This window comes from Rhopalosiphum maidis, chromosome 4, assembly GCF_003676215.2.
Source record: "Rhopalosiphum maidis isolate BTI-1 chromosome 4, ASM367621v3, whole genome shotgun sequence".
NCBI classification, from domain to species: Eukaryota; Metazoa; Arthropoda; class Insecta; order Hemiptera; family Aphididae; genus Rhopalosiphum; species Rhopalosiphum maidis.
This window is the reverse complement of record NC_040880.1, coordinates 51,868,178-51,888,683: the sequence shown is the minus strand read 5'-3', so window position 1 is coordinate 51,888,683 and position 20,506 is coordinate 51,868,178. Positions and strand designations below refer to the sequence as shown.

General features: G+C 26.3%; 1 protein-coding gene across 4 annotated transcripts in view; it reads left to right on the top strand.

Annotated features, from left to right (window-relative positions):
- The window catches only part of LOC113555917 (syntaxin-binding protein 5), a 137,298-nt gene that overhangs the window by 72,124 nt on the left and 44,668 nt on the right, over positions 1-20,506 (top strand). For all 4 annotated transcript variants that reach the window (XM_026960537.1, XM_026960536.1, XM_026960538.1 and 1 more), the window contains exons 5-7: positions 16,853-16,916; positions 18,941-19,148; positions 20,426-20,489. In XM_026960537.1, coding sequence (XP_026816338.1) covers positions 16,853-16,916; positions 18,941-19,148; positions 20,426-20,489 — 336 coding nt within the window. The remainder of the gene's footprint in view (positions 1-16,852; positions 16,917-18,940; positions 19,149-20,425; positions 20,490-20,506) is intronic.

Genomic DNA, 20,506 nt, shown 5'->3' with positions numbered 1-20,506 from the left:
CATTAACGTATATTAATATATTATTACTCGTGTATTTGTTTTCAATTTTTAAAATGAACTCAGTACAGCAATTAATACTGCAATGTAATTTTTCATCAATCTCGTTGGAGAAAAAGATGGAAATAAAAAATAAAGGTAGGCCTACTCCAGATTTAAATATTAAACAAATTACTAAATGTAAAACGAGAGATTATGTAAGATAATTTAAAAATGATATATATAAAACTAATGACTGGATTTGTGGTTGTTCAGAAACAAATCGTTTGTATTGTTTTCCCTGTCTACTTTTTGGTCAAAAATCTAATGATGCCGCTTGGGTAAAGAATGGAATAAACGATTTAATTCATTTAACTTCTAAAATCAAAACACACGAAAAATCAATGACACACATAAATTCTCAATTAAATTTAAAACTATTAGGGAAACAAGACATAAGACAACAACTTTCTAGTGCATATCGGTTGAATATCAAACAATACAATGAAAAAATAAGTCATAATCGTTATATATTGAATAAAATCATAAATTGTATTAAATTTTGTGGAGCATTTGAGCTTGCACTCCGAGGTCACGATGAAAAATCAAATTCAGAGAATCCCGGCGTATTTCGAGGTCTTATAAACTTTAGTTCAGAGTTAGATTCGGTACTAAAATGTCATATTGAGAACTCTTCGGTATTTAAAGGTTTATCCAAATCAATCCAAAATGATTTACTAGAATGTTGTTTAGCTGTATGTCAACAAAGAATTAAAAATGAAATAAAACAAGCAGAATATATTTCTGTAATGGCTGACGAAACAACTGACGTATCTGCTCAGTTTCAATTGTCAATAATATTTAGATATTTACTATCGGATGGAACACCAGTAGAAAGATTTTGGGGATTTTTCAATCCTACTGGACACGATGCGAAATCGTTGTCTGAATGTATAATATTTAATTTGGAAAAAGTCCTAGAGTCACCAGATATGTTGATTTGTCAGAGTTACGACGGCGCAAACGTGATGAGTGGACGTCTCAATGGTGTACAAAAAATAATAAACAATAGCTATAAAAATGCACATTTCATACATTGTTATGCTCATCAGCTTAATTTAATTTTAATTCAAGCAACTTCACAAAATCGTGAGATAAGAATTTTTTTTTCAAACCTAACTGATATAACCAATTTTTTTTCCAACAGTCCGCAGCGGGTTACGGTTTGAGATAAAATTGTTAAACACAGAGTTCCTCGATCATCTAATACTAGATGGAATTTTAAAAGTCGAATAGTAAATACTGTGTATGAGAATCTTGAGTCGTTAATTGAATGTATGAAAGAAATTGAATCAACATTCAATCAAACCATAGCAATTAATCAAGCTGGAGCTTTGCATCGGATGTTAATTGACGATAGATTTATATTTTGGTTAAGAGTGTTTCATTCTTTAATGCCTCATGTTGATATTTTATATAATCAACTACAAAAACCAACTATGGATCCTGTAGAACTTTCAAAGGCAATTTTTCGGTTCGAAGAAAATATATTAAAAGAAAGACAGAATATTGATAACATCTTTGAAACTTCTCAAAATCATCCAACGAAAAAACGAAAACATGATGATACTATTGAAACAAGAAAAATCGCTGCAAAAGAAGTATGTGACATTTTTATTGTCAACGTTAAAGAACGGTTTGATTATAAAAACCACTTAAATGCTTCGCACCTATTTTTATCTACCAAATTTCTTATGTACGAAAATAACTTCCCAGGTGACCATTTTAATAAAACAATTGAAGCATATCCTTTTTTGGATGTTACTAAACTTAAAACTGAACTACAACTGTTCTACAAAAGAACCGATTTCCGTGATATCAATTCATCAGTTCATTTATTGAAATTTATAATTGAAAATAATTTAATACATATATTTTCTGAAAGCTACAAACTTTTAAAAATAATTTCAACTATTCCAATGACTACAGCTGAAGCCGAAAGGTCGTTTTCTACATTGAAACGTATTAAAACATTTTTGAGAAATTCAATGACAGAAGATCGACTTACAGCACTAGCTATGTTATCGATCGAAAAACGGATGATCAACAACATTCCAAACTTCAACGAAGAAGTAATAAACAGATTTGCAGAAAAAAAAGAGAGGAGAATCGATTTAACATATAAATATGTACCTGAAATATAATAATTTGTATCTACTTTGTCATAGTTTTTTACTTGAAAATGTATTATTACTATTATTATTATTATGTATTTACTATTATTATAGGTACTTGACACTTGTAAAAATAGGTATAAGCAAAAGAAAAAGTAATTTGTAAATAACTAAAATTTGTAAACAATATTATTTAATACAATTTATAATATATTATATTGGTTATATTTTTTTTGGATGTGCACTACTTCATTAAAAACCCACGAGCCGCCACTGATAGGTAGGTATATATATATATTTATGAAAAGATATTTTATGATATTTTCTGGTGCATAGTTACTCATTCTATAAAACTTTTTTTTCTGTATATACTATGAAATCATCCCTACATCATACTTTGAATTATTAATTTAAACATAAAAAATATATTATATTTTTAGTTCCTAAAACAATTCACAAATTTAACAAATTATAATAAAACTACAAAAGATTAAGACTTTAAAATTTTCATTGTTCCTTGATTTCATCATAGTGATTTTAAAAATTGTTTAATTTTTAAAGATTTTAATATAATATATAATTTAATAACTACTACTTATTTTCAAAAGTACTCTTCAGCTAAGTCTAACATAAAAATAAAACTAGATGTTAAACTCAAGTCATTTGAAAACATTGATGGAGCTATCAAAGTACTTAACGCATCAATATAATAAACTGTTTGGAACTCTTCACTTTTAAAATTCCCTAATAACCATTTTAACTAGTTCTTAATTTCCATATTTTTACTTTAACCATCTGATCAATGACCATCTAATTCAAATCCTCAATCCTAGTGTTTATAATGGTCCAGAAACAAATTTAATAATAGAACACTACCACTAAATTCCTAGCAGAATTCACTAACGTAAATAAAAGTTTCTACTAAACAAAAAACCGTTAATAACCATATATTATCACTCTTATAAAATTATCAAAAATTGTCCTTAAAAAATGTTTATACTACACATATTTTCAATGCCTCTCTCTTTGAATTATTTCCAAACCCAATGGAAACATACTTATAAATAAATAAAAAAAGCAATATGAACTCTCACCATTATACAAATCAACAAGTTTCTCGCTTATCTATTCTCAAAAATCTCTAAAAACTACCGAAAACTCCAAGCTTTTGACTGTGTTTGGTACCAAGATAACTTTTTAAAATAAAATTCCGCCTATTTTGTTTAATTAAACTTTATCTAACAAAAATCGTTATTATAGTTCGTATTAAATCAAATATTTACCACGTAGATATTCAATACAAGCTTATATTTTTCAAGTAGCAACGATGGCTTCTTGTATCTATGTTATATTAAACTGCTCTGATCAACCAATTAACAAGACCCTCTTCTCCGTCTAAGTTGACGATAAAGCAATTTTATCCTCCAATAATAGTAAATTTTAACTTGCAGACTACCGTCACATAGAAAACTTAACCAATAATTGGTATGCGAAATGGTGTTTCATAGTTAATGAGGTCCAATTTATGTACCTACGTTAACTTTTCATTAAAAATAATAAAAACGGTCCAAATGCAATAAATAAACAAATATTCATCAAATTTCCAAAAATTTAATGAATAACATTCTACATATAGAAAGTCTCACATACATACAAAAAGAATCACACTAAACAATAAAAAAACAGTTACTCCTTAACATTAAATATTATTAAAACCGTTCTAAGTCCAGTGGTTCTCCTCATTCGTTTATGGTTTACGGCACACTATTATACATCTCAAATTTTCGCGGCACACTCACTCACTTGTCAACAACAACAAGAAAATGCTGGTGTGCTTGTCTTCAATTCGACCATCACGTATCAAACTTTTGTATACGAAATGACAAGCCAAGTTTCTCATTAATAATTTAAAATATTTTCTCTGTATGATATAATATTCTTTTGCTTAAATAAATTAGTTCTCAAAATATTATATTGTTGCTGTGTTTAAAAAAAATACATTTAATGAAATAAAATACTGTTTTCAATATTTTTTTACCAGTATAGTCACAAATATCAGACATTTTTCGCGGTACACCTAGTTGATCTCGTGACACAGTAGTGTACCGTGGCACACCGGTTGACAACCACTAGTCTAAACTCACCATGCGCACTAAAATAAAATATATTTACAATACGTATAAATATATTTATAGGATCCAAATATACCTATAAGGTTCTATCAATAAGTGCTTTGGAATTTTGAAGCAAATACTTTTAAACTTATCCATTTTATAATATTTTTACGCTTTTGATATAAAAATCACAAATGAGAACGTCAATCATCATAACTGTCATATTAGTATTATTTAACATAAAAAAGTCATAATTTTGTTAGAACAAACTTTAGATTTCTTTTTAGGTCATAGTGTCGGTAGAGTATGAGGAGGATGTCCTTGTATATATTAACGTACAATATACACATTATAAAGACTATTAGGATTTAGGATGATTGATTGGTTCATTATGTAATATTATATAATATACGATTCTGCCTTATCATTTTTACCTTTTATATCCGTCAGATTAATTGTCTCGAACTCCCACATATGTTGTAAATTCAGAAAAAAAAAAATCTGCAGTTATCTTGCTCAAGTATAAAATTACTGTTTATGCGGTACACATTTGAACATATCACTCAAAAACATAATACGATATGCCATGTTAAAAAAAGAAGGAAGTAAAATTATCGAGGCGACCATTATTTGCAATCCAATTAAATATAGATCCATAAAAACTAATTATACGCATCATATAGTTTTATATTTAACCTAACATTGACGATTGTATATTATTTCTACTCGATCAAAGGTACTAAGATTTTCTGAATTTCTGTCAAGAAAAAAAAATTATAAATTATTCTCTACCCCTAGCATAATAATTATAATAGGTAATATTTATTTTTATAGATATAGTTTTATATTGGCAAATGAGCAAAGGTAAAATTCTGTCTTATTATTGTCTGTTTCATTATTTGTTTTGCGGTTTGTAAATAACGTATATGATCCAAAGTGTTACGTGATATTTACAAGTCTGCTTTTGATGTCGCACTCGTATTACATCAGTATTTGTGTTTTGTATTCAGTTTTGTGTCAGTTTATTGTTCATACTACAATTTAAAACCTTGAAAATAATTTTAGACCACCGTTGGCTCTTGTTCCCCGATGTAGTATGAAAAAGTCATATACTATGTAAAAATGACAAGTCTTGAGCGATAAAGTCTAAATTCTAAATTGAAACAAAACTAGAAGCGTCAGTACATTTACAAACCGGAGTTACGTTTGAGTAGTGTCAAAACGTCATGTACCTATCTTGAAAATGGTCAATGTATTTCCATTAGTCAATATATTGATTTGTGAAAATAACTTTTTCCGCATATTTTTTGCTTTTTTGTGTTTATCTTGAGATCGGTGTTCAAATAATAAATGTAGTTAAACTTCTTCCACCTTCGCGACTGATCAAGTTTTTTTTCTTAACACAAAATCATAAAAATATTAGAAGCTATTCATGTTTCACTCTCAACAAATTACATTTTAGATTCTGAGTGGCAGCGGGAAAGCTATTAGGTTTTACAACGATGCTTTCTCTTATTTTGTATTTTTGTTTCAAAAAACACTTTCAGAGTAAGTGCTTTAAAAGTTTCATATTATAGTCCTATATTGATTGAAAATTGGTCACATATAACGAATACTCGTAGAATTGTCATGGTCAATTTTGCAATGCTCAGTTTAGATTATAAACAAATTTCGAAATTCTTGGTAAATCGCCAAAACGTTGTTGAATTTGTTGGTATTCTATTGTTAAAGTACAATATATTTTAGAAGAAGAGAATAAAAACCAATGTTAAGAAATGTATAAACCAATTTAATATTATATATTAGTACCTATTTCACTATTAAAAAAAAAAAAAACCAATATAATTACATAGGCATAACCCATTTTATGATAATATTATTATTGTATGCTTTTTTTTTAAACTAAAATTAAAATGTTAACCATGAATAATTAATCAATTACATTTAGGCTTTAGACATAAATGTAATATTAAATTACCTATTAAAAATGATTTGATTTCTAAAACCACTATTATATTATAATTTGTAGGTATATTATTACAGTAATATAGATTTAATTAAATTTAAGTTCCAAAAATATTTAATATGATCTATAACGACTCTATGTGCATAAATAAAATAAACACTGTTATGAAATTTTAATTTTTTATTTCTATATGAAATTAAAAAAAATATATATAATTGAATATTTTTTATTTTATTTATTTATTGCAACTTGAAATATATTATATAGTTTAAATAGAAAAAACTTTAATGATTCTCAACTAAAATATTGAAAACAGTTATTATTTTATTGATTTAACATGTAAAATTAATTAATAAATATACAGGTTTCTGTTCTTCTATATTTGTTCTTAAACAAAATTCTAAGGGGAATGTTTATTTTATAAATTTTTTGAATTGATTGTTGATTTATAATAATAGATTATTACACTGTAATAGGTATTTAATATACTTAATTTATATTTTTGTTTTAACCTTAAATCAGTAATATATACCATAATATATTATGTCAATATAAGATACATACATTTTTCTAACAAAGTTAATAAATAAATAAAATAAAATAGTATTTTCGGTTATTAATTATGTAAACAAGTTCTTTTTTTATATATGCATCCATGAATTTAAAACTTTGTTTTTAGTAAACAAAATTTTTAACACTTAATGTATTAGATAAGTTTTGTATATTTAATATTCTTTCACATATAAACTATTTCAACATTTCTTGTTATTCTTTCAACGAATAGATGCAGAAATTTTAAAAGTTTTCCTATATATATCTTAATTTTTATTTTCATACCCCATATTTCTATCAAACCTTTTTACTTGGTACTAAAAATTGTTATTGCTTTGTACGTAACTGAAAGCTTTGTATTCTCGTTACCGAAAGCTTTATATTCTTTAGGCACTCCGTTATATTTCAACTACTTTGATAAACAAATTACATAGGTCGGTAAAATACGTTTTACATACCGTATTTACTGTTCAAGCTTTTGGAGTAGCACAGAAATAAGACTCGGTGTTGTAATTATGCTATACAAAACATGTTTAACATATTTAGTGTTTAATAATTCAGGAATAGAGTAGTATGAGTAGCAACATTCTACATATATTATATTCTATAACAGAATTATCGGATATAATTTTATTAAAAACTAACATCACTATAGACCACTACACCATAAAACAACCATCGCCTTCCTCCAACCAACCAACTATACTTATAAACTGATATGTTAACTTTATTTTATTCCACTCGATATATTCTATGTATGTGTAATACGCATAATATACAGTTTATAAGATAGTGATATTCTCGAGTTGGTATCTTAAGCCTGGGCAAAATGAAGTTTTTCGGTAGACAATTAAAACGTATAAAAAGTAATATAATTAACCTAACCGCGTGAAAAATCCAATTTTTTCGCATGCTTTTTGGCTTTTTATTATCTTTACTTACGTGTATATATATCACGGCAGATAAGATGTATAAAATAAAAACAAAAATAATTATAAAATAAACAACTTAAGATTTGACAAATACATTATTATTTTTTTCGTTCTCGTTAACTATGAAGCTATGTTTTAAATTAATTAAAAAATCAATTAAATCTTTAGTTTGTATTTGTTTTCTAATGACCTAATGAAATAAAATAAGATATTCATCAAAAATTAATTAAGACAATTTTCATACAAAGTGATTATAGTCCGTAATAAATATTTATTTTACTTTGTTGATTTCTATAAATAAACAATAATTATTATGTCGATTATTTAGTTAACATTATGAAAACAATTACGTTACGTTAGGTTAGGATAAAATTCTATAAAAAAAATTATTTTTAAATGAAGTAACTATATTAGTTTTTAGATATTTGGTTAAGTTAAAAGCTTATAAAATATTTGTATGCACCTATACAGGGTGATTATTTTATCATTAAACACACATTATTTAAAAAATTATTGACTTTTTTTCATTTTTTTTTCAAAATTATTAGTTTCACGATTTTTTAAAACTATATACAATTTTAATTTTTTTCACCCTTATATTTAATAGTGAAATCACTATAAATTATTTTCTAATGCAACCTATATTTAAAATGTCATAAGATAGTAAGGCTATTTTTTTTATATATATTTAAACATAAAAACTATTATTTTTTATTTAACCGTTAGTGAGTTAAAGCTGCTCAAAGTTGGGTAGTTTGAGGTTTTTAGGTGTTTGTCCTACAGATCATTACGGCTGTGAGGCGTCAGCGATTACAGTTACAAAGTTCATCAGTGCGTCGGTAGTCGATAACGAGTTTATTACATTTGAGGTATGAAAATATGAAAAAAGAAATATTATAAAAACCGCGTAACGTTGGAAAGTTATATCTCACTAAAAAAATTAACGAAAAATAATTATAAAAAAATAATCCTATTAATTTATTATATTTTAAATATAGGTTGCATTTGAAAATAGCTGATAGTGATTTCACTATTAAATATAAGGGTAAAAAAAATAAAAAAGTCAATACTTGACGAAATAATGAGTGTTTAATGATAATGAAAAAATAAAGAATCACGCTTGTATATTTTTAGTTTTATTTTATAAATATATATATAAAAAAAAAATAAGAATTTCAAAATTGCAAAAAAAAAAATTAATACGCTAAATTTTTTTAAACCTATGTCTTATAATTGAATTGTCCATGAATGAATTAAAACTAAATTTCATTACTCTAACTATACAAATTTCTGGTTGATACAACTTATAAATAATTAAATGTACAATTTGTTTTTTAATATATTAACATAATCAGAATAGCTATACTGATAGTACTAGTAATATTAATACTAAAGACTATAGTATTGTATTATTATATATAGTTGTATTTTTTATTTGTCGTTGACACTCATATTATATTTATTTCTTGCAATGCGGTATATTCTGAAAATAAACCAGTAAGGGTATAATGATCTGATGTTATGTACCTACATATTATAATTGTATACAGGTGGACATGATAATAATATAACCATAAATACGGTGTAAAATTTAATTAACACGTCGTTCAAATATAATATTATTATAATAATTGAGTGAATGTGTAAACTTACATGTACATTGTATATACTTTTCAACTAATTTAACGTGTGCAACATTATTTCGACTAATAGTTATTAATTAATGACTATAGAAAATCGGTTAACATTCTCTAAGGAACACCATGTGATATCACCATCTTTCAAAAATCTGTTATTCTTTTTTTTCATTTTTGTTTTATTAAATAGTTCTAATGAAAATTCGAATTAGGCATAAGTGTATGTATAAACTCTGTTTTTATTTTTCTAATAATGGATAAGCCGTATATGAAAATTAATAGAAGTAAAACTAAGAACCAATTTGACAGAAACAACTGATAACAGGGAGGAAGGGAAGGAAAAAAATGTATTTTACGGGACATTCTTAATGATCAAAAACTAACAATAAAATAATAATTATATAAGGTAGACAAAAATTATATTAAATTTAGTAGTTGATACGAAAAAATCTCCCATGTTCTAAAATTCAATATTTTAAGACACATAAAAAAGTGTAAAAGTTGTTAATGATCTACAGAAACAAAATTTTAAATTTTAAAGTTATAATAACTCATTTAAAAAAAAAATGAGTCGAAAGTCAATATTTATTTTGTAGAAATATCGTATAAATTGTTAATTATTTAATTTAACCTTACATTAGAAGTTTGTTAAATTTGGTGCTATGCTACTTCTATTCAACATTTTTATCGCATGAAAGGTATTTCATAAACAATGTATATGTATAGTAGGTGTAAGGTGGTACCTATAGGAAATTGTATTTATTATTTTTTATTAATTCTACGATGGAGATATGTGATAGCACAGAAAATATACAATTATAGCTTAATTTTTTTTTTAGGAACACCAAAACCTCAACATTGTGAATTTGGTATACTTAATGTTTAATTACGATGATTTATTAATTTATCATAATCTATATTTGTAAATTTAATTTAATTTTGTATATTTGATGGCCTAGCTTATATTTTTCCATGATAATATTATATAAGTATTTGGTTGTTCTGTAATTGTAATCAATCACTGAAAATAAGTAATTTAATTAATATTATTCTAAATTGTCCATATTATTTAACATTTTTTGTAAGTAACACAAAAATACAATTTTCTTTGGACTATAGATAAAAATACTTATTGTGCCAAATTTGATATAGTATTAATAATTTTAATAAAGTTGATGACAGGTACGAATAACCTTGCAAATATTTAATACGAATTTGGATGTATCACATTATATTATAAATCCTGCATCATATAATTTAATATATACTTACCTCATGAACGCCGCGTTCTAATTATTGATGATTAAGGTGTCTCAGCCGAGTTACGTATCATTATAATATATAACAATATATGGGTGTAATACTAATATTATTATAATAATTATTGTTCCCACAATCTGCAGTGTAACTGCAACATGTTAACTTGGTAAAAGTTTACGCTCATAGATTTCGTATATCACGTCATGTCTATCGTCGTGTATGTAGTTTATTGCAATATGGTTTTTGAAAGCACTTAAAATTTCACTGAAACGTCAACCTGAAAACCGTTTATTTTTACTCTGTTTCGTACTTCGTATCATTATAATATTATATTATATTATCGTTATTAGTATATTATTATTATTATGTTTTATTTTTTTCTCTTTGATATTGTTATATATTGTAGAAGCTATTATTCAGGCTTCATGTCAAACTCGTTAAATTTGTACGCTGAATGATTACCGTTTTTATGACACCACCACTAGAATCGTAAACACTAAATTGCCATAAAAGGTAATTTTATAATTTCAATGACAGAAATCTATAATAAGATTCGATATCGTCTTTATAATCTTAAAATATCTACACATTATGTGTAATAAAAGAAATGGACTCGATAAAAATATAACCGTATAGAAAAATCTTGTATGACAATTTAGTATAAACTTTTTTCCTATTAATATTAACAATAATGTTTATTTTATTATATGATGGACTATATTTTTTCATTTATTATATTCATGGTTTGAAATTGGAATATTTTGATATTGTATTATTACAGACTATAGACTTTATAGTATAGAGTATTCTTAGATGTATTATAAATATTATAAAACGATATTAATTGATATTGTGTAGTTAAGTTTTAAATTAATTCTTACACTTGATACATCTACTGGAACTATCAAAATTCTCGCACTCAAAGTATAAATTTTAATTCTTCTAAAATATTTATGGTAGATACATATTCATATTCATATTTCACATACATATTGATAGATTTAAACATTTTATTTTTATCTAGATGACTGACTGCATTCTATGTTGTGGTTAAAAAAAGCCAGTTAAATTATTTTTTTTTTTATAGATTTAGCATTTAAAATTAAAAATATCAGAACTGTCTATACTTTTTCACTTAAAACAATAACAATAAAATATAGATTTAAAATTGATATTCTATTCATACTTTTAATATAAAACAAAGTATAAAAAAAATTGTAAAATAAATCTAAGCATTTTCAGTGAAGACCTCATAAAAAAAATGTGCGTTTTAGTGTTTTATTTATACCTATACATATTGAATGTTGCCGTTTTCCGTTAAATAATTCATAGATAGTAAATAATATTATTAATAATAAATGTATAAAGTATCAAATGGTGTTTAGAACGAAAAAATAGGTTAACTTAAATTTTAATTTAATACATTTTTTTAAAAGTTATACCTAGCTCTAACTGCCAATTTTGGGTTTAGAATACATTTTGATAGATAAAAGTTTCTTAAAAAAAATTAATTAATTCGAAAATGATAATAAAAATAGGGGTTACAGTTTAAAAAAACGAAGTTGTGTTGCGCATGCACAAAATACATGAGTTAAAAAATTGTAAGTCATAGGAATTTATGAATAATTTGTCTAGTTAAATGTCCCGCAAACAGAATTGAAAATTATTTAAAGGATAATGAGTGATAAAGTGTACTCTGTTTTCTGGGACACGCGGTATAGTATATCGTTTATCGGAAAGAAAATATACCTACATCAAATTGAAATTAATAAATTTAATAAATTTAAAGGAATTTAAAATGCAGGCTTTAAATAGCAATTTGAAAAATCTCACCCTCTCCCCAAAATACTGTTCAATTTTAAACTGTAGTATGTAAGTTATTAACTACTAAATATTAATAAAAATCAATACATTAATAAAATAATAAGTAACGGAGAACAGGATCGTATTACATAATATTATTAGATATATATCGTCATAGGGACAACATGGTGTGCGTTTGAAAAGGAAAACTGATAATAATAAAAGTTGGTGTTGTTTGATCTTATTTTTATTTATAACCGATGTAAAAAAAACGGCAAATGGGCAATCATATTTTTACTCTTCCCGAAAATCTGTCATAATGGTTTATGGTCAACCATGTACAGTACAAACATAACACTAAATCGTTTTTTATGAAACTCATGATCAGAATTATACTGCAATATTGTTTGTTTTGTATTATTATCTATGTGTTATTATAAAATGTATCCGATGTGCATATATCGTCGTTTGTTTTTTTTCGTTTCATCTTTGTCAAAATCTATCTAAATACATTATTAACGTGACGTATATGTAATAATAATTATATGCAGTCTCGCGACATTATAACGCCATAAATATTCATCGAGTAAAACCGTAAACAAATGATAGATAATACTATTATTATAATACATGTATGTTGTATATGATATGTAAATATTTAATAATATTTATATAAATTATATAAGCAAACAAATTCGCGGTGACTCATTAGCTCATCATTAAACGCGTAGTTTTGCGAACTTAGAAGTGTCTGTGCACGTGTGGTGCATTGGTACATTTTTGCCATAATTCGCACTTTCTAATGACCAAATAGCGACTATATAGCGAATGATTCATTTAATGTGAGATAAACATTATTTCTAAAACTATTAATGTTTTTGAAAATAGTTCTTTATTTCAAAGCATAATATTACTTTGGAATATGAAATTAAAAATGTATATAGCCATCCAAAAAAGTGAAAAACTTAAAAATATATTATATTAAAAAATAGTTAAAAAAATTTCCTAAAACGTTAGCATTTGCCGTTTTCTAAAAATACGAGTGTTTTACATTTAATTTTAATAGATCGTCATGTACTACATATAGCTACTGTATCAATTGCATTAATTACGGTTCACCGTCAGTTTAACGTTAGGTATGTATTTTAGATGGTATTTCGTATGTACAATGTACATAATATATAGTTTAATAATTGTGGGGCGACCCGTATGTGTTTGCCTCGAGACAACAACTTACAAAATAGCGCCTGGTCCGCCACCCGCAATACATGTGAAAAGTAATTTTAGATTTCACTATAAATGGTCGAATAGTTACCATTACAGTTTAATTGCAAATTGCAATGCATAAACACTTCAATTAGGGTAATAAGATTTAGATTGAAAATTGTATGCGTTAAAAACGTACTTAATTGGACTTATGCCTTACGTTTCGTAGGTATTCCTAATGATTTTTAGACGCAGTAACAGTCGACAATATTTTAGATTCGCGTAATACTACCGTTTTGACGGACACGCTCAAGTCTAGACGGTAAATAGTCGCATTAATTTCGCGTTCTGGCCTGTTTCGTGAAATGGGTAAGGTAAAATGATAAATGGTAATAAAAATTATATTTTTTTTATTCGTTTCATCATGTGTAAGTTCGGCATTACTAAATATGCGCCTTCGTTTTGTGAAAAGTTGTCCACATTGTGCAATTACGTGATGTGTAAAAAATGAAGTACCGTTTCGTGAACTGGATGAAATTTCTATCCATTTCACAAAACGGATCAGAAGGCGAAATAGATACAACATACATATATACATTATAGGTGTATTTTAGAGTACAGCATGTTTCCCGATTTCTATCCCTCAATTCTCCATGGATGATATTCAAACGATAATTTATATCAATATATTATATTTTATTATTATTGTAGGTAGGTACGCCGGCCTAAGTTTTTTTTTAGCAAATGGTTCTTTTTTTTTTTACAAATATAGCTACATTTTTGTTTTATTTAATTACTACGTGATACTCTAGAATTAATCCGAGACGAAATATCTCTCACGCTCGTTTAAAATGCATAATACCTGTATAATATTAATTTTATTAAAATTTTTTTTTGATGTGTTTACAAATCATCTTTTGATTTGACATTTATAAATATTCTAATCACATTTACTGTAGACTTGTACTTTATAATAGATGATATTCATTCAATAGGGGTTTGTCAATTTTTTCTATTTCCTACGTATTAGGATTTTTTTTCAATAACGATACGATTAAGAATAAAATTTAAAAAATAACAACGATTCCGTGAAAAAAATACCACAGTTTTCTAAAATATATATTCGTTGCGGACATATATCATGTCATTTACCATATTATTATCTAATCTTATAAATAATGTTTTGTATTCTGCATGCATATGTGTTACTTTAGTAGGTTTATTTCTCACACATGTAATTGTAGTAGTTTATTTACAACTCTGAATTGTGACGTGCGTAGGTACTTACATCAAAACGAATTACAGCAATTTGACGACGGACTAAATCTAATATATTATTGTAAGGCCCATATATTATTATGATCTTACACGTCGAGCCACAAATACCCTGCTACATGCAACCGTTTCCAATGCTGTGTAATTGAACGGTCTGCTCTATCAAGTATCAGCTCTAAATATTGCGTCCCGTAGTATATCATTTATTTGGATCACGTGTATAACGTATATATATATTACTGTTCGTCGTATCAGTTTGCTTTGATACGGTGACGTGGATATGTATACCTAACAAGTAATGATGTGTGACAAAGTTCGAATTAACGTGTATTGTACGTACGTGATATATTATAGTCCGTTGCATTGTTCTCTGCGAGTGGATTCTGCGTATAGACCGTTTATAAACGTCTGCGCAAAAGCATCTATAAGTTTATTTGTTTTTTTCACATTGCCGGTTTTAAATAATCACTGACGGTATATGACCTTCTTAAGCACACCCTTTTACGAAGCTGTCAGAATAGGGTTTGCACTTCGACCGCGTCCCCGGTAGTCCCATCACTATTAATGTGAGTCCTTGCCGCAAAAACCGACGATAGATTTACTAACCATACACATAAATAAAAAAAAGATTTATGAACTACAAAATGGCCTGTTGTTTTTGTTACTCGTAAACTTTTCAAACATTTAAGTATATATATACATAGCTTTAAAGGAATTCTTAATGTTCGCGTACAACAATTGTAAGCTGAGTAGTATATAGTAATACCTGTATAGTAGTTTGGGTAGTAATGGTGTAGACAATAACAGTGGTAGTTACATAATCTTACTCTTCTTTGACGAAAGTTTATGCGTGCAACAAAGTTATTATAAATACCGTACAAAAGCAGCAAGATGATGTGATGTGGTAAAAAAAAAAACTGTGCAGAGCGTATAAAATGTGTCAGTTAATTTACTGCACAGTGAAACTACGAAGTGTAATAATATTAACATATGCTTTATTCAGGTGTATGGAAAAAGAAATTGATGATCGTATCAGGCTATTATAAACATGTAAATATTACAAATTTCGAGTACCCATATTACATATAATTCTTATAACATCATCAGAAAGTGAAAATATTTACATTATAATCATAATACCTAATTATTAGGTCCTAATATGTTTTATTATATACTTATATGATGATTGTAATCGCCCGGTGATATTATTTTACAAATTGATTTAACGTTAGAATCATGCTATAGTTCATATGATGGGAGTAATGGGCGTCACAGTTGGGTTATAAATTATTATCTAAACAATAATACGTTTAGAAGTATATATTACATAAGGTTTATCTCAAAACAGCCGTAACGTTCGAGGTTGCCGGTAGCGGGGATGGTAAATATATATATAACAGGCAGGGTGTGGTAGAAATAACGCCGTTTTTCCATCCCCAAGCGCCCGCAGCTACTGATATAGAATATTATAATATAAGTCATGTATGATATATATATGAACAGTGCCTATATGTACAAGACCCCACATGAATTTCTCCTCATTAACGGTGACGCGGGAAGGTATATATATATATATATATTGTTTTTATTTTTTTTATTTACTTTCCGTCGTTAATAACGCGTCGCTCATTCATATATTACGGTATTAGACCCTCTCCCGAACCGTAGGTATTTGCAGACTGGAAAATGAGCGTCAGAGTACGTATATAATCCCATTATACGTCCCGGATTTAAGTGTAGTGGCAATAAATTTTGGTGTACAACATCGAGCCTAGAGTCCGAATGTTCGAAATTAATTTCGGTCCCGCCCTCGGTGACTATACCTTACCCGCCGCCACTTCTTCCTACTTCTTTTTCTCCTCCATCCCTTACTCTTTTTGCTACCCTTTATCTCGCTCACAATTACCGGTTCAAGGTTATTTTAATCTAAATCGAATTTATTTTGTTGTTGTTTTAGGACCAGACCTACCCATCCAGGACCCATCGTGCACCTGAGCGATAATCCTGCAGATTCCAGCAAGGTAAATCTACGAACACGTTTATTATGTACAAAAACTTATCTTCTATTCGTACATAATATATACTATAAAGATCAATGTATACAAAATATAGTGAGAATATAGTGTATATTTTTTTTTTTAATTGTTGACACATGTCCGATTATTGACCACTTATATAATATTATGTAGTTGATTTAGTTATTTGATTTAAAACAACAATATTGGTATATACATGATAATATCAATCAATAGTATAATCTAAATAGTAACAATTCTAACAATTCTATCAAGCGCGAGGTAAGACATAAATATACCGGGTAATTCATTTAACGCGAGACACTCATTATTTCATAAAACTATTAACTCTTTTGAATATATTTTATTCTTACATAATTTGAAATCGTTATTTAGACAACATTTTTCTCTAAAAATCATATTTTTACTCTTTTGAATGACATAATACATTTTTAATTTTTAAATCTTAAGAATATTATTCGGAATATTTCGATTTATCAAAATTATATTGCATGTTAATAGTTTATTAGTTATAACTTTATAAGTATTTAAAGTTTAAATGAGCGCTATGGACCAACATTTCGCCAAGAATATCTTGCACTCCACTTGAAATGTAATAATTCGTAAACTTTTCGTCAAAAATTCAATATTTATGAATTTAAATAGTCCAAAAAATATTTTACTTTGTTAAAAGGAATTAAAAAAGATAAAAATAATTAAAAATAGAAATAAAATATTTTTAGAAATATGTTTTTTTTAACGATTTAAAATTATGAAGATTGAAATATATTCAAAAAACTATTTGGTTTTTTGAAATAATAAGTGTCTCGCGTTAAATAGAACACTCGATATAGATAACATTAACTTCAAATTTGTAAGACGTAATAATAATATGCATAGATGCATTCAATAAATTGGTACTTCGTGGTTTTTTTGGTTCTGATTCTCAGTTATTTTTTAATAGGCTCTTGATTCTGATTTCGGTTTTTTTTAAGTACCTAACTCCTAATAATTAGGAGTTGTAGCTTTTATGACTAGAATTAATCCCTAATTAAAAATATATACCTATTATATTAAAAATAAAATAATTAATTTAAAATAAATTAAATTAAAGAATATAAAAATATTTTGATTTCAAAATTAGAAAACCCTGAATTTAAATCTATTTTTTTCGGTTTGGTTTGATCTTTGTAACTTTAATAGATATACGGTGAAAAAAATAATTAATATTTGTAGTTTTAATATATTATTATTATAATTACATTACTGTCAAGAAGTCAGTGTTAAAAAAAAAAACACGAGCCCTTAACTTTAAGTCTGTGTTTATATCGATTTCATATTGAAAACCGTATACAATATCTTTTGTGTATCATAAGGCCTTTGTAAATATTTTAAATTGTATATATATATTTAAGTATAAGCGTATGTGTTTTTGCTTATATGAATGGGAATTTCATGGATAGTTTTCGAGTGGGTTTTTCTTTCTTTAATTTTACGTCATTTCTACTTCAGCTACGGTAATTAATTCAATTCAACCAAAGTTCACTGAGTTTACCACTTTAACGTGTACAGTAAAGAACTCATTATTTAACATATTCGCTTTTCATTTTGAACGAAAAATAAGTCTCGTGTATTAAATCACAATGATTTCATTCGTACATGATGGTATAATGGTATAGGTAATGTATATATAGTATATAATATGAATGTGACCTACGCATTCATACTAACGATCGACGATTTTGACTATGAGGAATTTAATTGTATGTAATCTGGAGCCGTTTCCAAAACTATAGTTATCGTAGTACAAATACAAGTTATTATTTTATCAATTACATTCCATATAATATACTTTATATCTACGAGTATCTATATCTTAATAAGCAAATGAATTAAGACAAACACACATACTTGTAGTGAACTATTAGTTTTATAATAGGTTTGTAGTCCTGCAATGATATTGAATCACTTGAATATAATATTTATCTAATATAATAATATAATTTAATAAATTTGTTAAAAACTATCAGTTACTCATTGGCTTCGAGACTGGTCTAATGGTGTTGTGGGACCTGAAGACAAAGAAACCCGAATGCCGCTGGCAATGGGGTGACTCGCTCAAGTCAATAGATTGGCATTTTGAAGGGAAACAGTTTACGTGCAGTCACAATGATGGCAGTCTAACCACGTGGAATGTCAAGCCGTCTTCAAAACCAGCAAATATAATTTATCCTCACGGTGAATATTTATTATGCTATAACAATTAAGTTAATACTTAATTGATATTGCTCAATTGATTTCGTGTGGTATCAATAATACTATTTGTCATCCGGTCAATTAGTTTACAGAATATTCACATTATAAAAATTACTATTTACTTAAATGATATCTTTAAATTTTTAATTAAAAACCTAATGCAGAAAATGTAGTTAGAATGCGTGTGTTAATTATATATTTTCATAGACAAAAATATATAAATGTATATTTGAGTTTTTATAACCTACGGACTATAAAACATAAAATTTTAAATTATTTTTTTTACCATATTTCCAAAATCGTGATAACATTTTCATAATTTATGCAAACATATATCTATAAAATAGTGTTATTATATGTAGGTACCAAGTAAAAATGTCCATAATATAATTAATGCCAAATAATAGTAGATATGATTAAGATTTAAATGCTAATATATTATTTAAATATGTATTTTATTTAAAATAAAAAAACTGTGATTTATTCTTTTGCAGTTCAAAAATATTTTGTTCATTTGTACGTTATTTGTGCTGTGAAATAATACGAAAATAAAACATGAACGATCTAATAAAAATTATATTTCATTTTTAAATAATGCACATGCATACTTATTAATATTAATTTTGATGAGTTTCATTTATATTTATCATTATTTATTACTAGCGTCATAATTAATATTAATGTATTATTTTTTTTTATAATTAGATACTAGATAAAAAATATTGAATAATGTTTCTTTTAGAAATAACTTGTAAGATCAGGAATCATTAACTATGCAACATTTTCTTACATTTTAATTTTAATTTTAATATTATTTTCTATTTGCAAAATACTTAAGCAAAATGATTTTATGAATATTCAATTTTTTTTAAAGTTTATTCGTTATAATTCTATTTATAATAAACTTTTTTTGTAACCATTGGATTCTTTTTTTATTTTTTACGGTCAGCAAACATTTGACAATGATAATTATAATTATTTTTATTTACTTACCATTTAAAAATAAAGTTAATGGCCGTTTTAACCTGTATAATTGTTAAGAACTTGAAATGGACCTTAAACTTAAGCCATCAACCTAAATTACTAATTATTTTTCCCTCAGATTAAATGAAATTATTTTTAACTGCCCTTCTCCTCCTCCGAAAAAAAAAACTAATATTAAATAAATAAATAAATATTTTAATATTTTAAACCAAGTAAACATCTATAATCTTCTTGTTTAATTTATGTATCTAAATATTTATTTAAAATTTGTTTAGCAAAAAATAAAACAGAATCATGCAAGCCAATTCAAAAAGTTGAATGGAAATCATCAAAATCTGGGTAAGTTTACGAAAATT